This window comes from Pomacea canaliculata, linkage group LG13 (assembly GCF_003073045.1).
Source record: "Pomacea canaliculata isolate SZHN2017 linkage group LG13, ASM307304v1, whole genome shotgun sequence".
Taxonomy (NCBI): domain Eukaryota; kingdom Metazoa; phylum Mollusca; class Gastropoda; order Architaenioglossa; family Ampullariidae; genus Pomacea; species Pomacea canaliculata.
The window spans coordinates 8,632,215-8,654,204 of NC_037602.1; the positions used below are offsets into that span (position 1 = coordinate 8,632,215).

A 21,990-nucleotide genomic window follows, 5' to 3' on the forward strand; every position below is an offset into this window, starting at 1 on the left:
TTCCCAAATGCCACACATTGTAGTGATCAGCATAATAAATGACATAAAATGAACCATAAAACATTTATTTTCCATCACGCTGGTTTGTTTCTTATTCAAAAAATATACGCTTTCAAGATTCCCTCTGACTTGTCGACAACACATTAACCATCATGTCACAGATGCTTATGCTGAGAAAATGGAAAAGAACATAGTAAGTGTATATAAATACATTTGGCACTATAGAAATGAATAGCATTGTAACCTAAACAATATTTACAATGTCTTCCTTACTCTTAGGTACATGAGTGAAATAACAACTGTAAAATATATAAATATGATAAACAGAAAGCAATGGATGGTATGAACATCACATAGTAATTAAGATACATTGTATTTTCCTACTTAGAAAAAAAAATAAGCAAAGCAATATGGTTCATATGTCTGGCATTTTTCCAGTTTAAGAAGGCATTTGTGTTTCTTAATTTGCCCCAAGCATTTAATGTCACCTTGAAATGCAAACTACTATCACATTAAATAATTATGCAGTCTTCTTTGCCTACTTAATGAAGCAGAATGATGCACTTTTTTGCTTTATATGAGGAATATTTAGAGAAAACTTTAAAAGCCTTCCTAAAAGGTGGTGCAAATATATAAAACTGTTGTACAGATTGTGTGAACTGTCACGTGTGCTTGCATGCACATGCAAATACACATCATAAAAACCACACATTTGCACTGAAACACATAAGGATAAACACAGGTATGCTCAATATAATTTATTGCAATTCACACCATCTTTAAGTGAACAAAAGAACAATTAAGGCAAAAGAATGAATATAACACAGCTTTTGATAGTATTTAAACCAAAATGAAATGAGAATACTGACATATTGATCACGTATCTGCTTAAGGACATTATCATGAGGTAATAAATACCGTTCACCCCTTGTTCTGCATTGCACATCAAGATAACAATAGGGCTATACTAAATATATCACATTGAGAATAAATTTATCTTTGACTGCACAGAATTAAGTTTTATGCGATCAGTCATTATCCCAATGAGGACTGGAAACTGATGCAAGGGAAATCCCTCCTTGTAAAGAAAAAAGTGAGTTGATGCAACAGAAAGTAATACCCTGGAAAAAGAGTCGGACATTGATGATATACACACTCAAACTTGTAAAGACCGTAGACAATAATATACCATACAAATGTACACTCTACCTATGAAGTCTTGCGAACCTAGTGTATAAAATAACAATGCTGTCACAGTCTGCAAAGAAGTGCAGGAAACAAACACCTAGAAGCGATGTGAATATTTAGACACAGTAGATCTCAGTTGCAGGGAGTGCAATGTGCACAGTAACTTTTCCGTGAAAAACATCCATAAAAAGTAACCAGTGAGTTGTAAGGACCAGACCACTTAAAAAAAAGGTCTTGTAAAGTAACACAGACACAAAACAACAATCAGGATGTTGCTATCACTTTGAAAAGGTGAGTTATTGGTTCATTTTGCACAAGTCGAGTAGAGTAGTTGGACACAGCTGTGTGAACATCAAAGCAAAAAAAGTGTTCCTCTTGGTGCTGCTCAGACTTTTCATTTTGTTCTTTCTCTCTCCCAAACACACTTTCCTGTCTCCACGAGTATCTCATGTCCCAACAGCCAGCAGCAGGTAATAACCAACACAAAAATGAGTACAGATGAACCAAAGAGCTGCAAAAAAGGTCAACCTGTAGGTCTTGTACCCACTTATATACCATTCAAGTACTTTTTTTCCTCCATAGGTCCATCTTGTACTTTTTCAACCATTTTCGCAGGCTGTTTTGGAGTTCTCTTGCATTTGTTGTCTATCATTTGAGCGATTCTTTTTCGCTGGCCTTAAATGAAACTCACACACAAAATATTTCTTTTCCACACACTGTCTTGCTTCCCACTGTAAATTATCCTTCCCTATCATAGCTACACATGAAGGCATTGCCAGCAAACCTTCATTGACCTTGTCAGGTTTTCTCCCCCAGTTGGTATAGTCAAGTTGTTTAGTACCGGTGAACGTGTGCCAGTAAAAGTCTTGGGCTCTCGTCGTTGTAAAAAGTTTGATGTGAGCAGGTTCTGGTTTTCCTTCGACTGTCAGTATCAAGCTGGTCCAGATCTCCACCCTTCTCCTTGCTTTCTTCCCTGCAAGACAAAACAAGATTTGTAATTAAAAAATAGATACTGCACAGCAACAAATATCAACCGTTGTCCCTCCATTCCTGAAATTGTTTTTAATAAAGAAAGACTAAATTATAGCTGCTTTATATGTTTAAGCTGCTAATGTCAGTAAAAGATATGCAGTTGGGAAAGAAACGATTAAAATCTATATTAACCATGGTAGAAAATCCATATATCAAAAGGGAAATGGCAAATAATGCAGGCAGATGTCTTGGACATCATGGAGTTGGGTTGATTGGGGGGGGGGTGGCTTTCATGACTAAATAACATGGAAAACGCATACAATAACAACAAAAGGTTCAATTAAACACTTAAAGAAGGAGGGAATTTACACGTTCACATGGAGACTGAAGGAAAACACAGAACCGACCAGGACTGAAATCCAGAGTAGCCAGGGAAGGAAGACCAAACATGGTGAACCGCCAAAATAAGGCTACACACAAACAAACAAACAAACAAACAAACAAACAAACAAACAAACAAACAAACAAACAAAAACCAAACAAAGAGCTGTAAAATGAACTGGCAACAGCCCTCATACAGGCGCATATTCATCTCACCAATGTTGCTGTCGAGGAATGATCGTATTTTCTTGGTGACTCTTTCCGAGTCGACGATGACGAGGTTGCCACCCATGCTCTTGCAGTAATCACGTGCTTCAAGCCAGGGGAGCTTCTGGTGCAGCACGTACAGCAGACACAGACAATCGGACTTCACTGCCCCCACTGGACACGATGCCGAGAAGCATTTTTCCTTCTGTGCATCTGTCGAGTAAAAAAGAGTGCATATCTTCAGAGACAATAATATCTTTGGAGTTGAGCGTCTGTTATAGTCAAAAAATTATACCAGAGGTCATAGCCCAGGGCATAACCAGACATCATGAATATTTTGAACAGGGTTTTATAATCGTTTATCTTAAGGTTGCCAGGATGTTACTTTTAGGAGGGTGAAAAGAGCAAGCAGCGAGCTCATTATTCTTAGTTCTCCCTGACAAACACCGTACACGTCCTCCGCAGATTGCTTGCATTCTGGTGGTCAGGTGGTCATCTCATTCCAAAATATGAGTGTCAACACGGACACAAATATTTGATAAAAATGTCATTCATTCATGAGGGATACTCCGCACTTGGTACAGTAAATTAAATAACATCATAAAGGAAAAATTAAGAACCTAATAATGTCAGCTCAGATCTCAAAAATAATAAAACTCAACATCTTACAAAAATCAAGCAAGGTATAAAGAAAATAACTGAGCAGTAAGCAATAATACTCGAAAAATATTATTAGTAAGATAGTAAGATTTCCCAAAACTGGTAACATTTCCGAAAAAGAGATGTTTTCATTTGACGAATCGGTTAATGTTAACTGAGTATTTGAGTAAAAAAAAAGGGAAGTTGCTATTGGATGCATAAAAAGTATAAATGTGTTGGCAAATATTTGTTGCACTGTTTGTATCATTTATAATTACAGTCCTTTTTGTATAGAGATTTGTCGCATATTTATGGTATGCTTATTTTTACATTTCGTAGAAACATAAGTTATTTAGACACGTATTTGAATAGAAAAATTTTCCGTAAACATATTGATAATGTGCGTTACTTTTAATGCGTTGTTTATTAATTGTCTTTTTCCGATAGTCTGGTACTTCTGAAAAATTATTTAAATAATGGACTCCATATTCACTTTAGTTATTCATATCTTTATATTATTTAATTAAGTTGTTTGACTTTAACTAAAATTAATTTCAATTAATTATGACATTATAGAGTCTGGTTACATTTGTTGGCTCACCACGAAAAACGCACAAAGATCGAAGCAATCGTTTGCCAAAGTGTAGATTGTACAAAAAATGTGAACTGTTAGATAAATTATGCCTTTGTGAATGTGTGACAAGGAGCTCAAACAATGCCTGGAAAATTTAATTACGAAGTAATACGTAGCAGTAATTTATTCAACATAATCGCGCGATGTTCATTTTTGTTTAGACTGTATATTATAAATTCAAAATTAGTTGTATTTTCGTAGAGGCATTTCAGGTAGGGACAGACTGGTGAACTGGATAGTCTAAACCCTAAATGTATATGAACTTCATACCTCCATTTAGTCTTTCTAGCCGCAGGTTCGAACCCGCAAGACCGACTGTAGCCGACAACCTACTTTCTTACAGGTGACCCAGTAGTTGTGGAATGTCTACCTGAGTCTTTAGACTGGTTGCAGAAAAGGAGATAAGATGGCACCGCCCTCACTAACAGCTCAAAAATGATGCTGGAATTTCATGACTGCTCTCAGGAATGTTCGCGATCTCACATGTTCTGGTTTACCACAGTAGAAAGGAGGAATAGTCCAGTAGACAGACCGAGAAAGAAAAGAAGATATCAGAAGGAGGAACAGGCAGTTCTTGAGCTCCAGGTAGCCTTAATTGTGATAGTTACGCTTATTTTAATATCAGGATAAATACATTTTTTATAAGACTTTTTTTTATAACCTTTGGCTGAGTGAATAAATTTGAAAAATTGGAATTACAGTTCGGTTTCTCCATCTCTCTCTCGCTCTCACCTCTCCTTCATTAAATCTCCACCTCTCTCGTCTATCCATCCTTTAACTTTTTTCTTTTCTTCGTTTGATGTAACGGTTACGGGTGTCATGTACCATGTATCTCGCAAATGAAGATGTCATATTTTACCAAACCTGGTCCATCGGTGTTAACTACTTAGTCAACTACGGGTGCATCATATTTAAAATATTCCCCAATTTTTATCGAAATGGAAGGGGAAGATGCTGATGAGGGAGTGCACCCAGATGCTCTTTGCGATGATGACATACCTTTACAACTGCTTGACTAATAATCATGTAGATATTGGTCCTGTACACAGAGGTCGTTACTGACCTATTGTGATCCGACGATTACAACATTGGCAAGTGTTTATACCTTGTAATCTGCAATTCTGTGCATTTATAACTGTAATCTCCGAATTATAACAGTGTCACATTTCTCTGTGTTTTGCAATGTGTAAATTACGACTGGCATATGTTCACCTGCAAATTACGACATCTCCTCCCGACACCTGATAGCCAACAGCTTAGCACCTGTCGACAAATTATTGTCGTCTGTCGGAACTATCCAACACAATAGTGCATGGACTTTTCTGGATACAGACAGGTCCAGTTTTGTTTAAGTAGAAGGAAAATGATGTAATGTGTACGGTGCATGGCCACGGGAAGTTTTTTGTTGATAAAATTTTGAAAAAAGTTTTTCTTTCCGAAAGAAGAAAGTGCTACAAATAAAGCATGGTATGTAACAATTTCTGAGATTTCATTCTGGCTGTCTTCCAAGATGTCTTCCCGTCAACAGCGTGACTTTTTTTTTAAAATCTGCCCTCGTCGGGCTATCTCTTGACTACAGTTCACAAAGACCTTTTAGTTCTCACTTCACGTTTCGTATGGCAGAACCTGTAGCAACATGTCCACATCCAGCCAGCTATAGAAGCTTCCTCGAAACAAAGTCAGGCAAGCGGCCAAGTAACCTTCAGTTCACCACCCACCATGTCACCGACCAGTGGGAACCATTGATATTGTGAAGTGCCTTTGCTCCCTAAAAATCTGCTGACATCTGGAACAAGAGTCCAATTCATCAGACCCCAGACTGAATGGCGGAGGGACCAGAGGGAAGGGAGGACAAGGGGCTTCGGGGAAAATCTTACTAAGCTTTGGAAATAGTCTCTTAGAAAATGAAAGTAGAACATCTCAGACATTAGCAAGCTGTAGATTCTTTCAAGTACTCGCCGATATGGCAGTGGGTCACTCTGAGCTTCTGATTGCTCGTAAAAGAACTTCAATGGTGCTTTGCAGTTCCAGTGACATTGACCTGCACAAAATTCGCCAGATTGACACAAACCTCTAGAGCAGGGGTGGGCAATTAATTTTCCCAAGGGTTCGCATGAGAAATTGGGATGGTTTTAGAGGGCCAGACTAATATAGTTAACTCAGTTTTACCCAGTACTGTATATATAGTATATATACTGGTAGGCGGGCCAGCGAGTGGGCCGGTCAGAGACAGGAGGCGGGACGGATGCGGCCCGCGGGCCGCCCCTTTGCCCAGGTCTTCTCCAGAGGAAAGGCAGCTGACCGTGTAGAAGAATCCTTTTGTCTCATTCATTACGATTAGGGGCTGACAAGCAAACAAGATTCTCTCCCTGTAGCGGTATCAGAATTTTAACTGTTTAACTTACTAGTCGCGGTTTATTTTTCGGGTTGTTGTTGTGTTGTTGTTGTTCTGTCATCGTTGTGGTTAATTTTTAGTTTTCTAAGTGGCAGTCTCAGTTATCTAAACTTCTGCACCGGTAAGTATATAGTCACACTGATGTTTAAAATGAATGGCTAAAACATAATCCGAAAAACCTATAAAGCTACTAAAAATAATATTATTATGTTGATTTATATTTGTACTTATCGTGATTGATGATGATGATGCTACTGCTGCTGATGATGATTACAAGAAACAATGCAACAAAAATTTTCTTTTCGCATAATACAGTGTTCGAGGAAGACATTTGATTACACTATAATACCTTGGACAGATAACAATAGAAAAATATATAAAAATTCAACCCTCTATCACGGTACGCTTCACAAATTTCTGATTGTGCAATAAAGGTTACGGGACTCGTCACGCTTAGCTTCGCCTGCACAAGACTTGTAACATGCACGAGGTGTTGAACACTTCAAAGCTATGTTTCTAGATAACACCGTAGACATGCTCGCCACCCGACAGTGAAATACTTTTGAGAATGAGCCGTGACAAGAAGATAAGAGAAGTAGATACTGAGTTATGTGGCTGCCACCGTAACCCAGACGTTCTGCTCCCTGGGCGGCTTACAACTCAGTAATTTTATCTCAGCACGACCGATACAAGGCTAAGTTATACAAGCAACATGCTTTGTGTCCCAGTCTAGCCTTAAATGCATGGCCACAAACCCTGTATGGGAACTGGAAGTGAAGACAGGCTCGGCGACTGTTCTTTTGTTACAAATATTTATATTAATTCAAACCTCGTCCTGTAAGCATAAAAAATTGTCCATCTATAATTGCAAGAAAACGATGAAAGAATTTGCAATCGCTAGCTGACAGAAAAAAAGAGAGAGAATAAGCAAAATAACGAAGAAGGAAAAAAAAGTGGGAAAAAAGGATGAAAGAACAGGAGATAATATTGACCTAAAATTATAATAAAAATATGTGTATTCATAGAAAGATTTCTGGCTGTGAGGGTTGGAGGGAAAGGTGCAGGATGAAATAAGCTATTATATCGCAAGATGGTCTTGTAAGCTTCACGAAATATTTTATTCATTGTCTACCCCGTGAATAGTTTCATTTCATTATAAATGCGCACCCAGCAGGACATTGAAAAAGATACGTATGTCCGCGTTCACCCTGAGGTGCGTTTATTAATGCCGGTGAAAGTATTTCATTGATAAATCGACAGACTGAACTAGAAGCCAGGATTTTGAAACATTGTGAATCCTCTACCGTCTTCCCTCTCTCCCACCGGGCCCTAGCTCTTCACACACAAACACAAAACACACACACACAGAGGGAGAAAAAATGTCCATTTTCTTTCTTATTTTTTTATGAATGCATACATTTAGAAAACAAAATAAACTAGCGTGCAGTTTGAAACTTTTAGTTTGTTTCGGTTTAATTTACATGTAAATTCATGCAGCTTAAACACTTAAAAACTGAATGCTTGGCTGTAGATCCCAGCTGTGCCACACACGAGTTTCATTCACAAGTGAATACTCGTCAACGTCCGCCCCGACACGACGACTAGCGGATCAGGGGGAGAGTTGGGGAGAGGGAGGAGTAGGGTAGGTGCTGGTTGAGTAGGTGGGGGAAGGTTGACAAAGAGTGTACAGTATAGATAAGTGAGTAATCCATGGCTGAAATTTTCTCGTCAGAGGTTCCTTTAGGGAACAGACATAGAAGTACAGTCTTCAGCAACGAAACCTGACGCATACGCACAGATCGCTTGTATATATTTACGATGAAAACAGTGTTTCAGGACAAAAAGAAGCGGATGTGCTTTCTTCCAAATGTATTCTTGCACGGAAGTGACATCAAATAACATTTCAACTTGCATTTGACGTCACTTATAAGGTGGTGACGCTTGTTCAGTGACTCGTGTTTTCTTTACTACGTTTTCTAACTCATTTGACGTCATCTATGACTCTGGGTTTATTTTTATTTACATATGAGCTGCACGTGTTCCTGGTCCGACTCTGAGGACTGGCGACGATAAATAAAAACACCAACACAGAATTCATAGCTGTGTCCTCCATTACCATAGAAACACGTGTAGGAGGGAAGTCCGACATTTGCAGGTCACAGACCAAGTCTCTAGAGGATTGGGTCGAAGTCAACTTGCATGCAATGTCTTGATATGGAACCTCAAACAAAATATATGCAGGTTTTCCCTCGGAGGTAAAACGCTGTGTAGGTGGAGGAGTAGATTAAATTATCAATGAAAATTCTTTATTATCGAAATACCGAAGTAAGAAAACAATTTTTTTCCATTTAGCCCTCGCCCTTTTGCTCTCATCTGCTCAAGAGAGGACCGGGTGGAAAATTATGTCTGTTGCTGCTGCAGGACGGTCCCCCTACGCCCGGACATGGGACTGAACTGAACCTCGCCCTTTACGAGGAGAGAGATAGAGAAGGATTTGCTGTGTAACGTCCTATAATGTAAAATGGTTATCAACGTTTATGAATGTTATTTTTTGTGTGTGTGTTTTTTTATAGCGGGTACATGTTCACCTTTCATCCGCCCACATCCCCATAAACAATCCTGTATTTGCACTCCCGGTGATAAATGAGCCGTGGGACATAAATGTGTTATAGTAGCGAACGTTTTCTAAGGGCATAATTTATAACGCCCTAGTTTGCTCCGAGGCTAGTCAGAGTAGAGTGCGATCACACACACACATATATATACACACACAAATGAGCCAGGTAGACGGACAAGGAAGTTGCTGTATTCAGTCCTATCAGTATTGAACCTCTCAGTCACCCTATCTGAACACCAAAGGTATTTACAAGTGTTTCTTGTATCCTTGACCTGAACACTGCCTACACAGCATAACACTGTGTGACGCCTACACTACACCCACCACCACCACCACCACCCCACCCCGCCACCACCACCGCCACCACCACCGCCGCCGCCGCCTTTACCTGTGTGAATGTGCGTGCGTCTGCGCTTATGAGTTTAATGTGGGCGTTCGTACCTGTGGCTACCTGAAATCCCGTACCTGCGACGAGCAACTCTCCCTCTATACCCCTAGAGCAGTGGTTCTTAACCGGGGTTCGATCGAACCCTAGGGGTTCGGTGAGTCGGTTTCAGGGGTTCGGCGGAGCCTCCGCCATGGAGGTCAGGACACTCCCGCAATTCGTGATGACACTAAAGAAGGGTTCGGTGAATGTGCATATGAAACTTGTGGGTTCGGTACCTCAAACAAGGTTAAGAACCACTGCCCTAGAGCCTTTCGTGTTTCTGGGAAACTACTAGTTGTACACCCTGACTAAATGTCTGGGCACGCACTTTATTGCGATTGCCGGGTCACAGAGGTGTGATGCTCATTCTTAAACTGTATTCAAGTGACACTTGTATGAGGGACAAAAATAAAGCGATGCAATGACATACTGCGCTAATATAAAACAGAACTAACCTATTCCGTGTTTCACAAAACCAAAACCAGAACTGCTAAACTCCTGATTCTCAGAAAGTCAAAATGGCGGACGAATTGCAGATTGGATTGAATTATAATGCCGGAGGAAAACTAACCTACACACTCAAACATTACCAACCAAATTGTTTTATGCATACTTACATGTGTGTGTGTGTGTGTGTGCGCGCGCGCGCGCGTTTATGTTTAAATATATATTCATGTGAGTATGTGCGCTCAGACATGCATACGTGTAAATTAATAAACCAATAAACGTGTAGGCCTTTGAGGAAAACTTTAAAAACAATGTAAATTCTCAAATTCTGCGCCTTGTTGTCTCTTTGTTCGCGAAATGCAAGTCTTCAAACATCACCACGCACAGAGAGAAGTCAAGGCGACAGTCAGGGAGGGAGACAGACGTTTGCCAATGAGCTGGTCTGCTAGCGGGAAAGGGAGATTATAAAATATCATTTTTTTAAAAAGAAAACTGAGACAATTTTTTATATGCTGCATAAAACTAAAGGAAGTGTGCCTCACCAAACACCCAAAAAAAAAAAAAAAAAAAATGCTGACGGATCCGTGTTTGATTACAGACAAGGATGTTGGTGTTTCAAGCAAGCATCTAGAAGGAATGGTGGTTGTAAAAATACTGTAATTTAATGGATCTTTAAGAAGGGTACTCATGATGCTGGATAATGAGCTGATACCAGGAAAGAAGTCAAAGGTCACCAAATAGAGCAGACACGTCTGGACATCAGAAGGTTTCTTTACAGGTGTTCTTTCACAAATCGGTAAATGACAACGACATTGTATACAATAGCGATTCACGCCAGGGTGTGTGAGACCAAAAAAAAACCCACATAGGCGACCTAGAACACCTGGGCGCACCTTTGCACACTGTATTTGCTCAAACCAGTGCAAACCCGAAAGAGGAAGAGACTGAGGAGGATTGCGTGTCGTTCAAGCTTTAGCATGTCCAGACAGCAAGCATTCCATCAAACAGTTATTTTACGCGATGTATTAAACGATCATTTCTAATCACACCATCCCAATACAATACAGGATCTCCCGCTTTCGAACAGATGCTGTTCCTCAAGGATGTGACCCGTCTCCTGGCGACCTTTCTCCCTCCCTCTTGTTGTTTCTCCCAGGTGCGCACAGGTGTGCATGTAGGCAAGCTGTGTAGTCTCGAGACCGCAGACGTTCGTTCTCATCATCTTAAGAACGCAGGTGTGAAAGCTGATACGCATTTTAAAAGTTTTATCTGTTTCAGAATTAAGAGGAGGCTTCGTTGAGGGACCTATTATCAGCAGCTAACACCTGTGTTTAGATTAGTCAAGACATCATACGGGGTTCTTCTGCGCTCGTATCGTTACCAAGGTTCTAAGGCCTATCAACTTTAAGGAGTGGGGAAAGGGATCACAAGGGAACAGCGCCAACTATAAAAATGTTTTTTTTTAAAAAATATTATTATTATTTCATATCGAGCCTGTAACTCGCTTTGTTGTGTCCGGCGTACAATAGCGACGGCGTCCGTCATAAATACCATGTTCTACGAGCATCCGGTTGTCACGTGCCTCTGGTGGGCACATGCGTTGATGAACGGATAAAATCAATTATCGGCTGGATAGGCATGTTAATAGATTACAAAATCGACGTGTTATCCGCGTGAGTCTTTAAGCAGTTGATGTAAACAGGACAAGGATTTACCTGAACAAACTAAGTATCTACGTTGCTTCGGTCTTGTTCAAGTCACCGACTGCGATGTAACGTCCTTTTTACGTGCCGGACACGTACTACTCAATGTGACTGAAAAAAATGCTTCTGGTGTAGAAGTTCGTTGAAGTGGGTACAGCATAAACTGTGCACAGAGCGGAGAGATGTGTGTGTGTGTGCGAGTCACAGGCAGACAGAAGAAAGAAAGAATTAAAAACAGAAAAGAAAGAATACTAACAAACATAGAAACAGATGCAAAGTGACAGAGGTAGTATCTACCCTCGCACCCCTTTGCTCACGACGTTTGTGCAAACGAGTACATCTAACGGTGGTTGGCACTCCTACAAGTTCAGGTTTGGGCTGACTGTGTAGGTGGGTGGGAAATCCTAGATTTTTTTTCAGAAATTCGATTATCTCGGTAACACACGTACTGAACCCTGTCTTTTGACAGGTCACGTGGTATTGAAAGGTTTGAGTCAGGTGCAAAGCTGTCTACATTTAAAAGTTGGTTCTCATACCAGAAGCTACTGCTGTGCCCTCTGCCGAACTGACTCTCGTTCTGTGACGTCACGTATGACATATGACGTCACCATGACACCTGGATTTCTTGATGTTCTTCTAACTCGACAAAAAGTTGATGATGATGTTATTATTATTATCAACTGCACACGCACTCCCTTTATTTCCGTTTTTATTTATTGTTGCCTTGACATGACAACAGAGTGGGTTGTTGACAAAGGGTTTTTTTGTGGAATTTGAGGGAAAAAAGAAGGAGAGACAATTTTATTTTTTTAATGACTGGGTAAAGCTCAGTGCAAGATACTATTTTCTAAATTTGGCGAAGTACCCTCCCCCTTCCGTTGTAGATATACACACCTACAAACGTCCCCATGCAGACAATAGCAAACTAGGACGTCACGTATGTCCACAGATACATAATTAACGTAATAAACACATTGTCTCTGCTCTCTTTTTACTAGTGAAATCCCCGATATCGTAAATATACAGTCCTGAGGCCGGTCGCACAACACAATTCATACACTTTAGGCCTTAAATCTGTTTAGTTTTATAGAAACACAGTACACAAGACATTAGATTTTTAAACTAAAACTGTTTTAAGTAAGAAAAAAATTGCTTAAGGTAGACTTTCATTCCTCTCCGCACAACTTTTCGTTTGCACGTGTGCAACGCATCTAAGCGGCACAGGAGTGATTTTTGAAAGAAAGAAGTTCCAATTTTTTTTCTTTATAACAGTTTTATGTTAGATGTATATCCTAGTTTTATGCACTGGGATTTTTCTAGAACAGAAGTGGGTTATTCATCCAAAGGTTTGGAAATAATATCCTGCACAGATTTACCCACTCATTAGGAAAAAAATTGCACCAAGCCTACCCATCAAGCCGGATCTGCTCGTTCAGTGTCCTCGTTCAAACCTGTAACCCCATTCTCCCCTCTCACAGAAAAAGAAGAGACTATATGATAGAAGATTTGTATTTGCTTCCGAAGCTCCGACAATATACAATAAAGTAACATCAGGCTTTGTAATTCTCTCATGACACACGCCTTCATGGCCGTAAAATGTCATGGCAATGGCTTGGCAATTTTACAGGACAGTAAATTCATCCAGTTTTAACCTTTCATGCAAATTTTCTCTAGCTGCAGAATGTTGTCGATAATTCTCCATGACCAGGAATTTCGAGGTGGCGCATGTTTGTATTACTTTCCGGAAGTAACAGAAGCCGGATGTTCCGTGGCCAACTTTATTCATGGATTTTTGTTCGCATTTTTTAATGTTTGCTGTTTTTTTATATTAGCATCATTATTCAGATTATTCTATTATATTTTTGTTATTTTGTGCACTTTTTTCAGTCACTTAATTGCGATAAAAAAGAAATATAAGAGCAAGTCATTTTTAATATTGAAGTTTAAATTTTTACGACTTAACATTTTTTGTGTGTGTTAGTTTTGTTGGGGTAGGGTATGGGGAAGGACATATGGGATTGGCATCGAAGAAAATTAAACTTGTGCATTCTATGGACTTTTCAATCTCCTGAATATTTGCGTTTGCGAAATATCACTAAATCAGGTAAATCTATTTTTAAATACGAAATGCAACATTTTTTTCAGCCTTGTTGCGAAGCTACAGTAAAGTAAATTTATGCATGGACAGACATTTCCAAGCGTTGCAAATTTTACCTTCTTAAATAAGTCTTTTAAAAAAATGTGAAACTTTTCAGTCGGAGTTTGACATTTGTGAAGTAACAACAAACTAAAAAAAAATCAAAGAAATTTGTCAGTTGTCAGCATGTGAGCCTTGTTCGTTTACTCTCTGAGTAATTAGTTTAAGTTCGGAGTATGGCGTTATGTTTATGCTAATATTCGTGTCTCATCTGGGCAAAACCCAAGCACTCAGAATTTTTTTACAGAAACTTCGAAGCAACCCACGCACATCATTTTTCTACAAGAGCCAGACCTGTTTCCAGCTATGGAAAAATGCACGATCGAACCTCCAACCCACCAGTGGAAAAAACCCAGTATAAAAATTCCGACTTTTTGCGTATGATCCTCGTAGTCTTGTGGTGCAAGAGGGAATAATCTCACATAAAAGAGTTATAGCCATTGCTGCCTGTCATCACGGTCTCGGAGGCGCAGGAAAAAAAAAAAAGAGACATGCTCACCAGAGCAGATTGTTGACGGCGATATCAGCGTCTACGTGATTAGCACGTCGGACGTAGTAGGAACGTGCTGCACGGCCAGACGACTGGTAAACAGTCGGTGAAGCTGCATTTGCATGCTGATGGGGAGCAGGGCGGAAGCGTGGGTTTCAAAAACATTATCAGCCTCAACTCTGATTGCCATTCCTGTCGCCACAGCGACTGATGCTAGAGACGAATGTGTGGCTAGTGTGCAGCTGCTATGGCGCATGTTGAAACAAAAATGTTGAAATAGCATTTTATTCTTTTTTTTTCTCTTCGCCTGGTGTTTCCTGCGTCTGGGGCACGAAGAAGGACGGGGGATGTTAATGATGCTAAGGAACCAAAGAAAAGAAAGGATCTCGAAAATCGAACAAGCATCAAACATCTCAAAATCGTATTACTAATCACGGAGTATTAAGAAAAAGGTAAAATAAATAAAATAAAATAAAATAAAAAGCAATAAAAAAGGATCTCATGGGCTAATAGCCGTTGAGACAGCGTTGGTAAGCGGCTTATTCGTTTGTAGGACTAAGCCATCTTTTAGCTATCTCCATCTGCTGTCTGTTACTTTCCCTGAGATAAATTACATATTTATAAGCTGATGGACAGGGAATTTTACCCGTCATAGGTTCAACAAACATTGAGCCAGAAACATTATGGTCCAAACTGGTAGGGGACACGGCAGTAAAATAACGGGGCTTTTCTCAAAACAGACCTGAAGGGACATTTTATTTTGTGTTCGGGGGGGTCGATGGTCGCAAAGTCTTCAAAGAGTTCATCCCAAAGGCTGAAATCACTGAGAAAATAGCGCGATATTCCCACCATATCAGTTATACTTTTTTCTTCCTTCCTCGTACAAGAGTGCGCCCAAAATGTAACCAATGGAATCGAAATGTTTCTCGTCATTGCTATCTTTCTCGCCGCTCAGTCCTCAGTCACAGTGTTCATTCTCAACGGCCTTTCCTCTATGTCCAACGAAACATGAAATCCTCGATGTTGATGGAACCAGTGACACAATATCAATGACACAAACCCGCATTGAACAATCTGAATCATCCAAAAATTATTAATAATGGCCTACGAAGGCATCTTCATCTTGAGTTGTAAACCGATTTTATATTTTTCTGAAAGTAAACCTACGCTTGTGAAAATCGACCATTTTTCGTCACTAGAGTGGCGGCTATCAGGCAGACGGATAAACGTACGCAAAAATTGATTTTTTTGTTTTGTTTTGCAGCATCTTTATAAACAAAAGCCATTACTAGTCTTTATTATTTTGTCTTGTTTCGTTTGATTTTTTCTTTATCCTTTTTTCGTCTCTTATTCATTTCCTTTCTTTCCTTCATATTTTCCACTTTTTTCGTTCATTCATTTATGCTATTTTCCTGCCTTTTGGTTTGATGGCTAGCTCCTAGTTCGCACTGCAAAGGATCGTGCATCTGCAGTTCATTTGTAAACATGCAATATGTGTGTGCGTGCGTGCATGTGTGATTGCGTGTTGTTAATACTTTTAATGCCCTATGGAGTGAAAGAATCTCTAACTTTGGAATGCATGATAACTCTCTTTAAGGAACACTGATCGTCGGGGAGACTGATGACAACACTGCGTTCTTAGCACTCGCAATTTGTGCAAATTCAATACAATTTAAGATTAATTCAACTCTGAACTAATCTTAAACTTGGATGCGGCAAGAGTTTCAAAAGTCACCTACTCGAGGATCAGCCCTTTGATATTTATATATACCTCCCGAAATCAGAAAACACAGTTTAAGCTCAAACATCCAATAAAAGAATTCCTAAGCCAGCACCAGATTGGCCACAATAAAGTAAAATGTTTATAGCGGGTTTGTCTGATTGTTTGTTCGTGGTTGTGTGTTTTCTTCGCTACACACGACAATGGCTACCGCGCCTGGCGGAATCAGACCTTCACGCATGCGCACACAGCATATCCTGTCGCCATTGTGGCGGAAGAGCTCATCGAGCGTTGTCAAGTGTAACAGTCATTCCGACAACAGGAGCGAGGTGATCGAATGTACAGCGGGGCTTAGGTGAATGAAACAGACACCTGCTGCGATCACGGTCTATAAAGTACATTATAACTACCCAACCATAATTGGATTTTATTCGTTTTTCTTTCTTCTTGCTTCTGCATCGCCGTGGGACGTGTCAGCTGTTCCTGTTCAGTCATGTTTGCTCTTCATGTCAGGTTTCTATCGTTGAAACAAGCAAGTGAAGAGAGAGAGAGAAGGGGGGACAAACAGAGAGACAGCATAGAAGAACCAAATGCACAGAGGGGGGCGAGGAAAGGGTGAAGAGGGAAGGGTAGGTAAGACAAACCCTGTAGACAAATCGTTAGATAAAAAGAACTAGATCGTCTGACAAGATACGAAAATAAAGTTGTTTTTTTTTTTTTTTTAAAGAGGTAGAGCAGGGTATAGAACATTTCATTTGTCACGCTTGTGTTTTCGAGAACTCTTTTTTTTTTTTTTTTACTTCGCTCGTTTTGGTTTTGTGATTAGGCAGACCGTTAATTATATCTGACTTAAAAGGTAACTTGACATACCTTACTTTTAAAAGCAGTTCACAAGGAATTAGTCAATAAAGGAGTAATTCAGCCCCCAAAGGAGGCGTGACCAGTTAGGTCCTTGTTTACTGACGGCGATACGCTCAACTTGTTTTATCCTCGTGCATTGTGATTGTGGAAACTGTATTTTTAGTTCCTCCCAGGTACTGGACAATAGCAAATCTCTATGGGGCCTGGTCCTTGACTGGGGATAAACTTGATGAAAAAAAGGTACGAACTGCTCACAAAGAAGATTTAATGCAGACATTGTGGGCATCTGGCGATATTGAAATTCCGTTGTTTGACTCCAGACACCCCCAGTCCTCCGCTATTGTCTTTCTCAAAGTTTATTGTAACATGCAAAAGCTGTTTTGTTGTAGATTGTGGGCTAAAAATGGCACTTCTGAAAACATTGAAAGTTTCTTTTGTTTGCCAGGAGGCGGCAGAGAGATAACATAGATTTATGAACAGTAAATATGGAGCTGAGGGCGTGAGCTCGGTATAATAATTTTAGTGGTTAAATTACTATCAATACTTTACCTTGATTAACAAATGTTAATCTCGTCTTAACAGTATCTTGAAGTATTCAAACATTTGTAGCCACTTTCAAGATATCTTGTCTCCCTGTCCCTTTTCTGCTTTCCCGTCAAGAAGTAGCGATGAGCTTGAACAGAGCGTTTATTTTATCTTAATCCAACAGACGAAAACGATAACCTTCCACAAGCTGCACTTTGAAGTCTGCTCCAGGAAGCAAAAAGCATGATAACTGCTTCAAAGAGAACCGCGCGCAGCCTTTTCCACAAGAACACGTGACCTATGTTTTTTTAATAATATTATTATTCCTTGTTACTCCTCGAGGAGCATAGGGCCGCAACAACACCTCGCCAGATGACCCTCAGTTGGACCCATGTGGTTCGTCAAAAGATGAGTCTACGAGGTGGCTTCCCAGGCTTTCACCACCACCATCATAAGCCCTTCTAGAGAGGATTCTTCCCGACCAGGCCTTTGTTGCGGTTTCTGTAACAGCTCTTATTTTAATGAGTGGGTTGTTGTCCCAAAGCAAATAGCCCAACCTGGAGGACCAGGGGGCAACATTTTAGTCTGGCCTTTCCCCTGACAGACCTGTTTGGTTTGGTTGGACCTGCCAGGAGAACAAGGCTCCTGCCGACATCGCTCTGTGGATCGACAAGGAGCGCAAGCCACCACACCTCTACAAGGTAAGTTGCACCAACTGCTGGTGGACATGACCTATGAAAACTGTTAATTCAATAATATTCCCAGTGGACGACAGTGATCAATGGTCAGAGTCTAACTAATGACAAAAGACATTACACACTCTCTCAAAACACACATAACACGTGCGCGCGCGCGCAAGTGCACAGACGTACGTGTTGTGTACAAATATCAAATAATATTTTCAACCTGCATGTGACAAAGCACCCGCTAAAAGTTTCACATCCCTGATTTGAGCACCAAAAAAATTATTCCTGAATACCCAAACGCTTTTGATTTCCAACATGTTCCAGTATGCTCTTATACCTTTAAGCTTGTGAACACTTTTTTTTTTTTGTTCTGTTCTTTTAAGCTTGTTCACGGTGCCTCATCGAATGCAAGTCGACAGGTTCAGAGCAGGTTCTGCATGTCATGAATGGCCCTCGCGGCGATACCCAGCGATATCCAATGATACCCATCCTCCATAACGTCGGGTGGGCCCCAGTGTCAGTTACAAACACAAGACTGGCGATTTTTTGGAGACTTGGACAAGACCGAACACATCCTAGTCTCGAACTGCGTCTCCGCAAAGTAACACCAGGACATGAGTTCTTCTTTCTGAGATTTCTCCCTTCCTCTCTAGTGCTCCTCTCTTGCTTACCTTCTCCCTATATGTGTGTTTGTGTGTGTGTTCCCAAGCTTCTGTGCGAGAGGCAAAAAATAGAAAAGAGAAGTGCAGGCCCCCTAGCACACCTATATTTGTGGATGGATAGACAAATGGGTTGGGCGACTACATGGATGATTAGCGAACAGTAGAAAGATTGCGAAAGCTATGCATATTTATGTATACATGTGTGTGCTTGTCCTCGTAGTCTGAGTGTGAGAAGGATAGGAATGCATGGCCATACGAACGCAGGCTCATTCACTCATCTATCCTCTAATCACGCACGCACACACGCACACTGTCATTTACTCACCTGCATGCTTGGCCAATGCACACAGACGTAAAAGTGTGGAAAAAGGTAACATGGAGATTTGAGTCGCGAAACAAAGACGTGTCGCTTGGACAAACATGGAAAGTGGCAACAACAACAACAACAACAACAACAACAACAACAACAACAACAACAACAACAACAACAAAGGGGGAGGGGCAAATTATGAGGAAAAAGGTGGAAAGAACTCCATATCTACGTCCAGACGTGCATAACTTCGTGCTCACTAAAGCGTGTCCGCCAATGACGCGAGGAACACAACCGTTACGCTCGGTGAAGCATGCCATAGGTATGTAGATGTGTTCAATGAGACAGAGTGTCATAGACTCTTTCCAGAACACACTGGCAGCCGGAGCTGACAACATTCTTCCATACGACTCCCGACAAAGTTGTCTGCTATACCATCATGATGCTTATAATATTATGTAGATTTCTCAAAGTCTCGTGTCCGTCACCAAGCATGTGTACCTGACGAGGGCGATGCGGATCATTGCGTTTTGTGGCGTATAACACCTGAACATGGCGAAAGGACGGACCCGATGCAATCACCTACACAAGCGTCCTCTGTAATATCAGTGTGTTTATGTCTTAATAATGTTAAAATCCTACAGGAGATATATTCTCACCCTCGGTCCACCTTTCTGTGGGGAATATTCCCGGTCATCTTCTCACCCACTCGGGCCACGCCCATCCTTTCTGTCATTCAGTCACCCTTTCTGTCATCCACGATAGTCTCTTCCGTCCTTCGCTGTCATCCTGTCATTCAGGAGAGACTATATTTAATTTAGAAGAGACCATTTTGATCAAGTTTATATTTCTTGACATTAAAAACCAGACCAGTCGTGTCCTTCCTTCAGCAAAATTTCTTAAGAAGATGAAATCTTTTGCCATAGAGAAATTGCAAACAGTTGGTGTGATGTAGTGATCCTTTTTTTAAAAAAAGTAGACTACACAATTTTTGAGGCATGGTAGACAAATCATGAAAAGATTTGTAAGCTCCTGAAACCAGTAGGTAATGTCAGGGCTGACTTAAGTAAATCCGGGAGGGTTTGCACTCTGGGAAGACTAGCTCCAAGAAAAATACCGAAAAGGAATTTCATTGATAATTTCCAAAAATAGCTCAAGTTTTAAATGCGAGTAATTTTGCGTATCATGAATTTGTATTGTAAAGTTTAAGAAATATTTAATGACCGGCTTTTGTTATTTATAACATGCAAGTAACACAGTGTTAGACATTGGTACTACATAAAATAATACATGACCATAGTTAGATAACTTTGTAGATACTTTATATAAAAGTGTCACCCTTGTGAACTCACGTGTCGGCATTCATGAACACACACACACAAATACTTGGATCTTCCTCATACATATACATGGATCATAAGCATGCATCTTAGTTTCAATAAACAGATATACACATACACACGTGTGTAGCACGTAGCAATAAAAATTTTACAAACGTACAAATGCACAGGAATATCAGAATATTTCTCTAACATAAAAATAATACTTTAGCACCTACCTGAAAAGTATTTTTTAGTTTCCAAATCCAGACTTTGAAACTGTTTGCTCAGTTTTGTTAGTTCCTGTCTCATACAACTCATCTCTTGTCTCAGCTTGCGGTCAGCACAACACTCCCCCTTGCTCGTGTGTGGTTTGTCGCTGCACTCGCTGACCCCGTCCTCCTCAACGTTCTCCTCCACCTGAACGTCGTCTTGGTGGCTAGCGGTGGAGGTCAGCAGGTGAGCAGATGAGCGAGAAGCACACCGAGGTAAGGAGGAGAATACGATGAAGACAATGAAGAAAATGAGCAGCCGTGACATGTCTGGAACACTCCCCCCATCAGCTAAGGCCTGTGATGGGTTGCGGGGATGTTGACACTGTCAACTGTGAGCTGTCTTCCTTCTCTTTCGTCTCGTGATGTCACGCTGGGGCGGTCTGGGGTGTGGGTGTGAGATGGTGGAGTCCTGAGTTCGATGCAGAACCCCGGATTTTTTTTTTTTTTTCTCTCTCTCTCTCTCACGACCCACTACCAGTTTGACTCCACCTCTCCGTCAGATTCGAAGAGGCAGTGGGATCAAGTGCCGAACTGTCTAATCGTCGGCATAATGGTGGCTGCCGGCTGGCTCTGGATCAGTTCTCGTAGTGCAGCCTGGGAGGGCACCATAGTACTGAAAGAACCCTACTCCCTCTGGCCAAAATAAGTGTGGTCCATACAAAAATGCACACAACCCTCGCAGTGATGGACACAAGAGAGTGTTGCCTACGCACTCGGGGTACACCATTTGTAGTTTCAGGAACAACGAATACTACCCGAAGACACTGCCGCGAGCTGTTATAGCTTGCTGCTGAATGGAGACCATCTACCCCATGTTTACGAACTCTCGGCGAGGAGTAGGACAGGTGAGCGAGGTAGAGGGCTATCGTCCGTGTGCCTGTGTGCACGCACTGCGTGTGTGCGTGTTTCTCACGATAGTCGACGCCAGGAGCCTGGGGTCGGGTGCACAAAGTGTGGGTAGGTAATACTGTCTGGATGGCTCAAGTTTAGGAGCAAAGATATTTTAGATATTTATCTGGTGTATCTGACCCCACAGGTCTGTCCGCTCACACCGGGCCAAGCCCCGCCCCCTTCTGACGAAACGTCAATCGTCCCGTACACCCCTCCTTCTCCCCCGCCCACGCTCGCACTCCCCTTCTTGTCCTGTCATGCAGTCAGATCCGCAGCCAACGACACCGCCGCACGTGGGTTTTACTCTGATGCTCTAATGATTGGTAAATAGCTCCATCACACCTTTTTTGAGTTAGTATTGCTGATTTTAATTTTGATAATAGTGATAATGGATGAATTTCTAAATTACATTGTTAATCATCATCATCACCATCGTCGTCGTCG

The 21,990-nt window shown here is 40.9% G+C and overlaps 1 protein-coding gene across 1 annotated transcript; it reads right to left on the minus strand.

Moving 5' to 3' along the window:
* Positions 1 to 51: 51 nt before the first annotated feature.
* Positions 52 to 21,777, minus strand: LOC112553620. Its single transcript, XM_025220967.1, has 3 exons — positions 20,620 to 21,777; positions 2,758 to 2,961; positions 52 to 2,161 (listed from the first exon to the last, which is right to left on the minus strand). The coding sequence occupies exons 1-3, from the start codon at positions 20,918 to 20,920 to the stop codon at positions 1,788 to 1,790; spliced, it is 879 nt and encodes a 292-aa protein (XP_025076752.1). The 5' UTR covers positions 20,921 to 21,777; the 3' UTR covers positions 52 to 1,787.
* Positions 21,778 to 21,990: the final 213 nt, after the last annotated feature.

What these genes read in the sequence shown, in the direction of transcription:
- LOC112553620 (XM_025220967.1), bottom strand. Translation starts at nt 20,920, where the DNA reads ATGTCACGGCTGCTCATTTTCTTCATTGTCTTCATCGTATTCTCCTCC. An exon ending in AACTAAAAAATACTTTTCAG is followed by an intron (nt 2,962 to 20,619) that starts GTAGGTGCTAAA and finishes TTTACTCGACAG; the next exon opens with ATGCACAGAAGGAAAAATGC. An exon ending in ATTCCTCGACAGCAACATTG is followed by an intron (nt 2,162 to 2,757) that starts GTGAGATGAATA and finishes TTTGTCTTGCAG; the next exon opens with GGAAGAAAGCAAGGAGAAGG.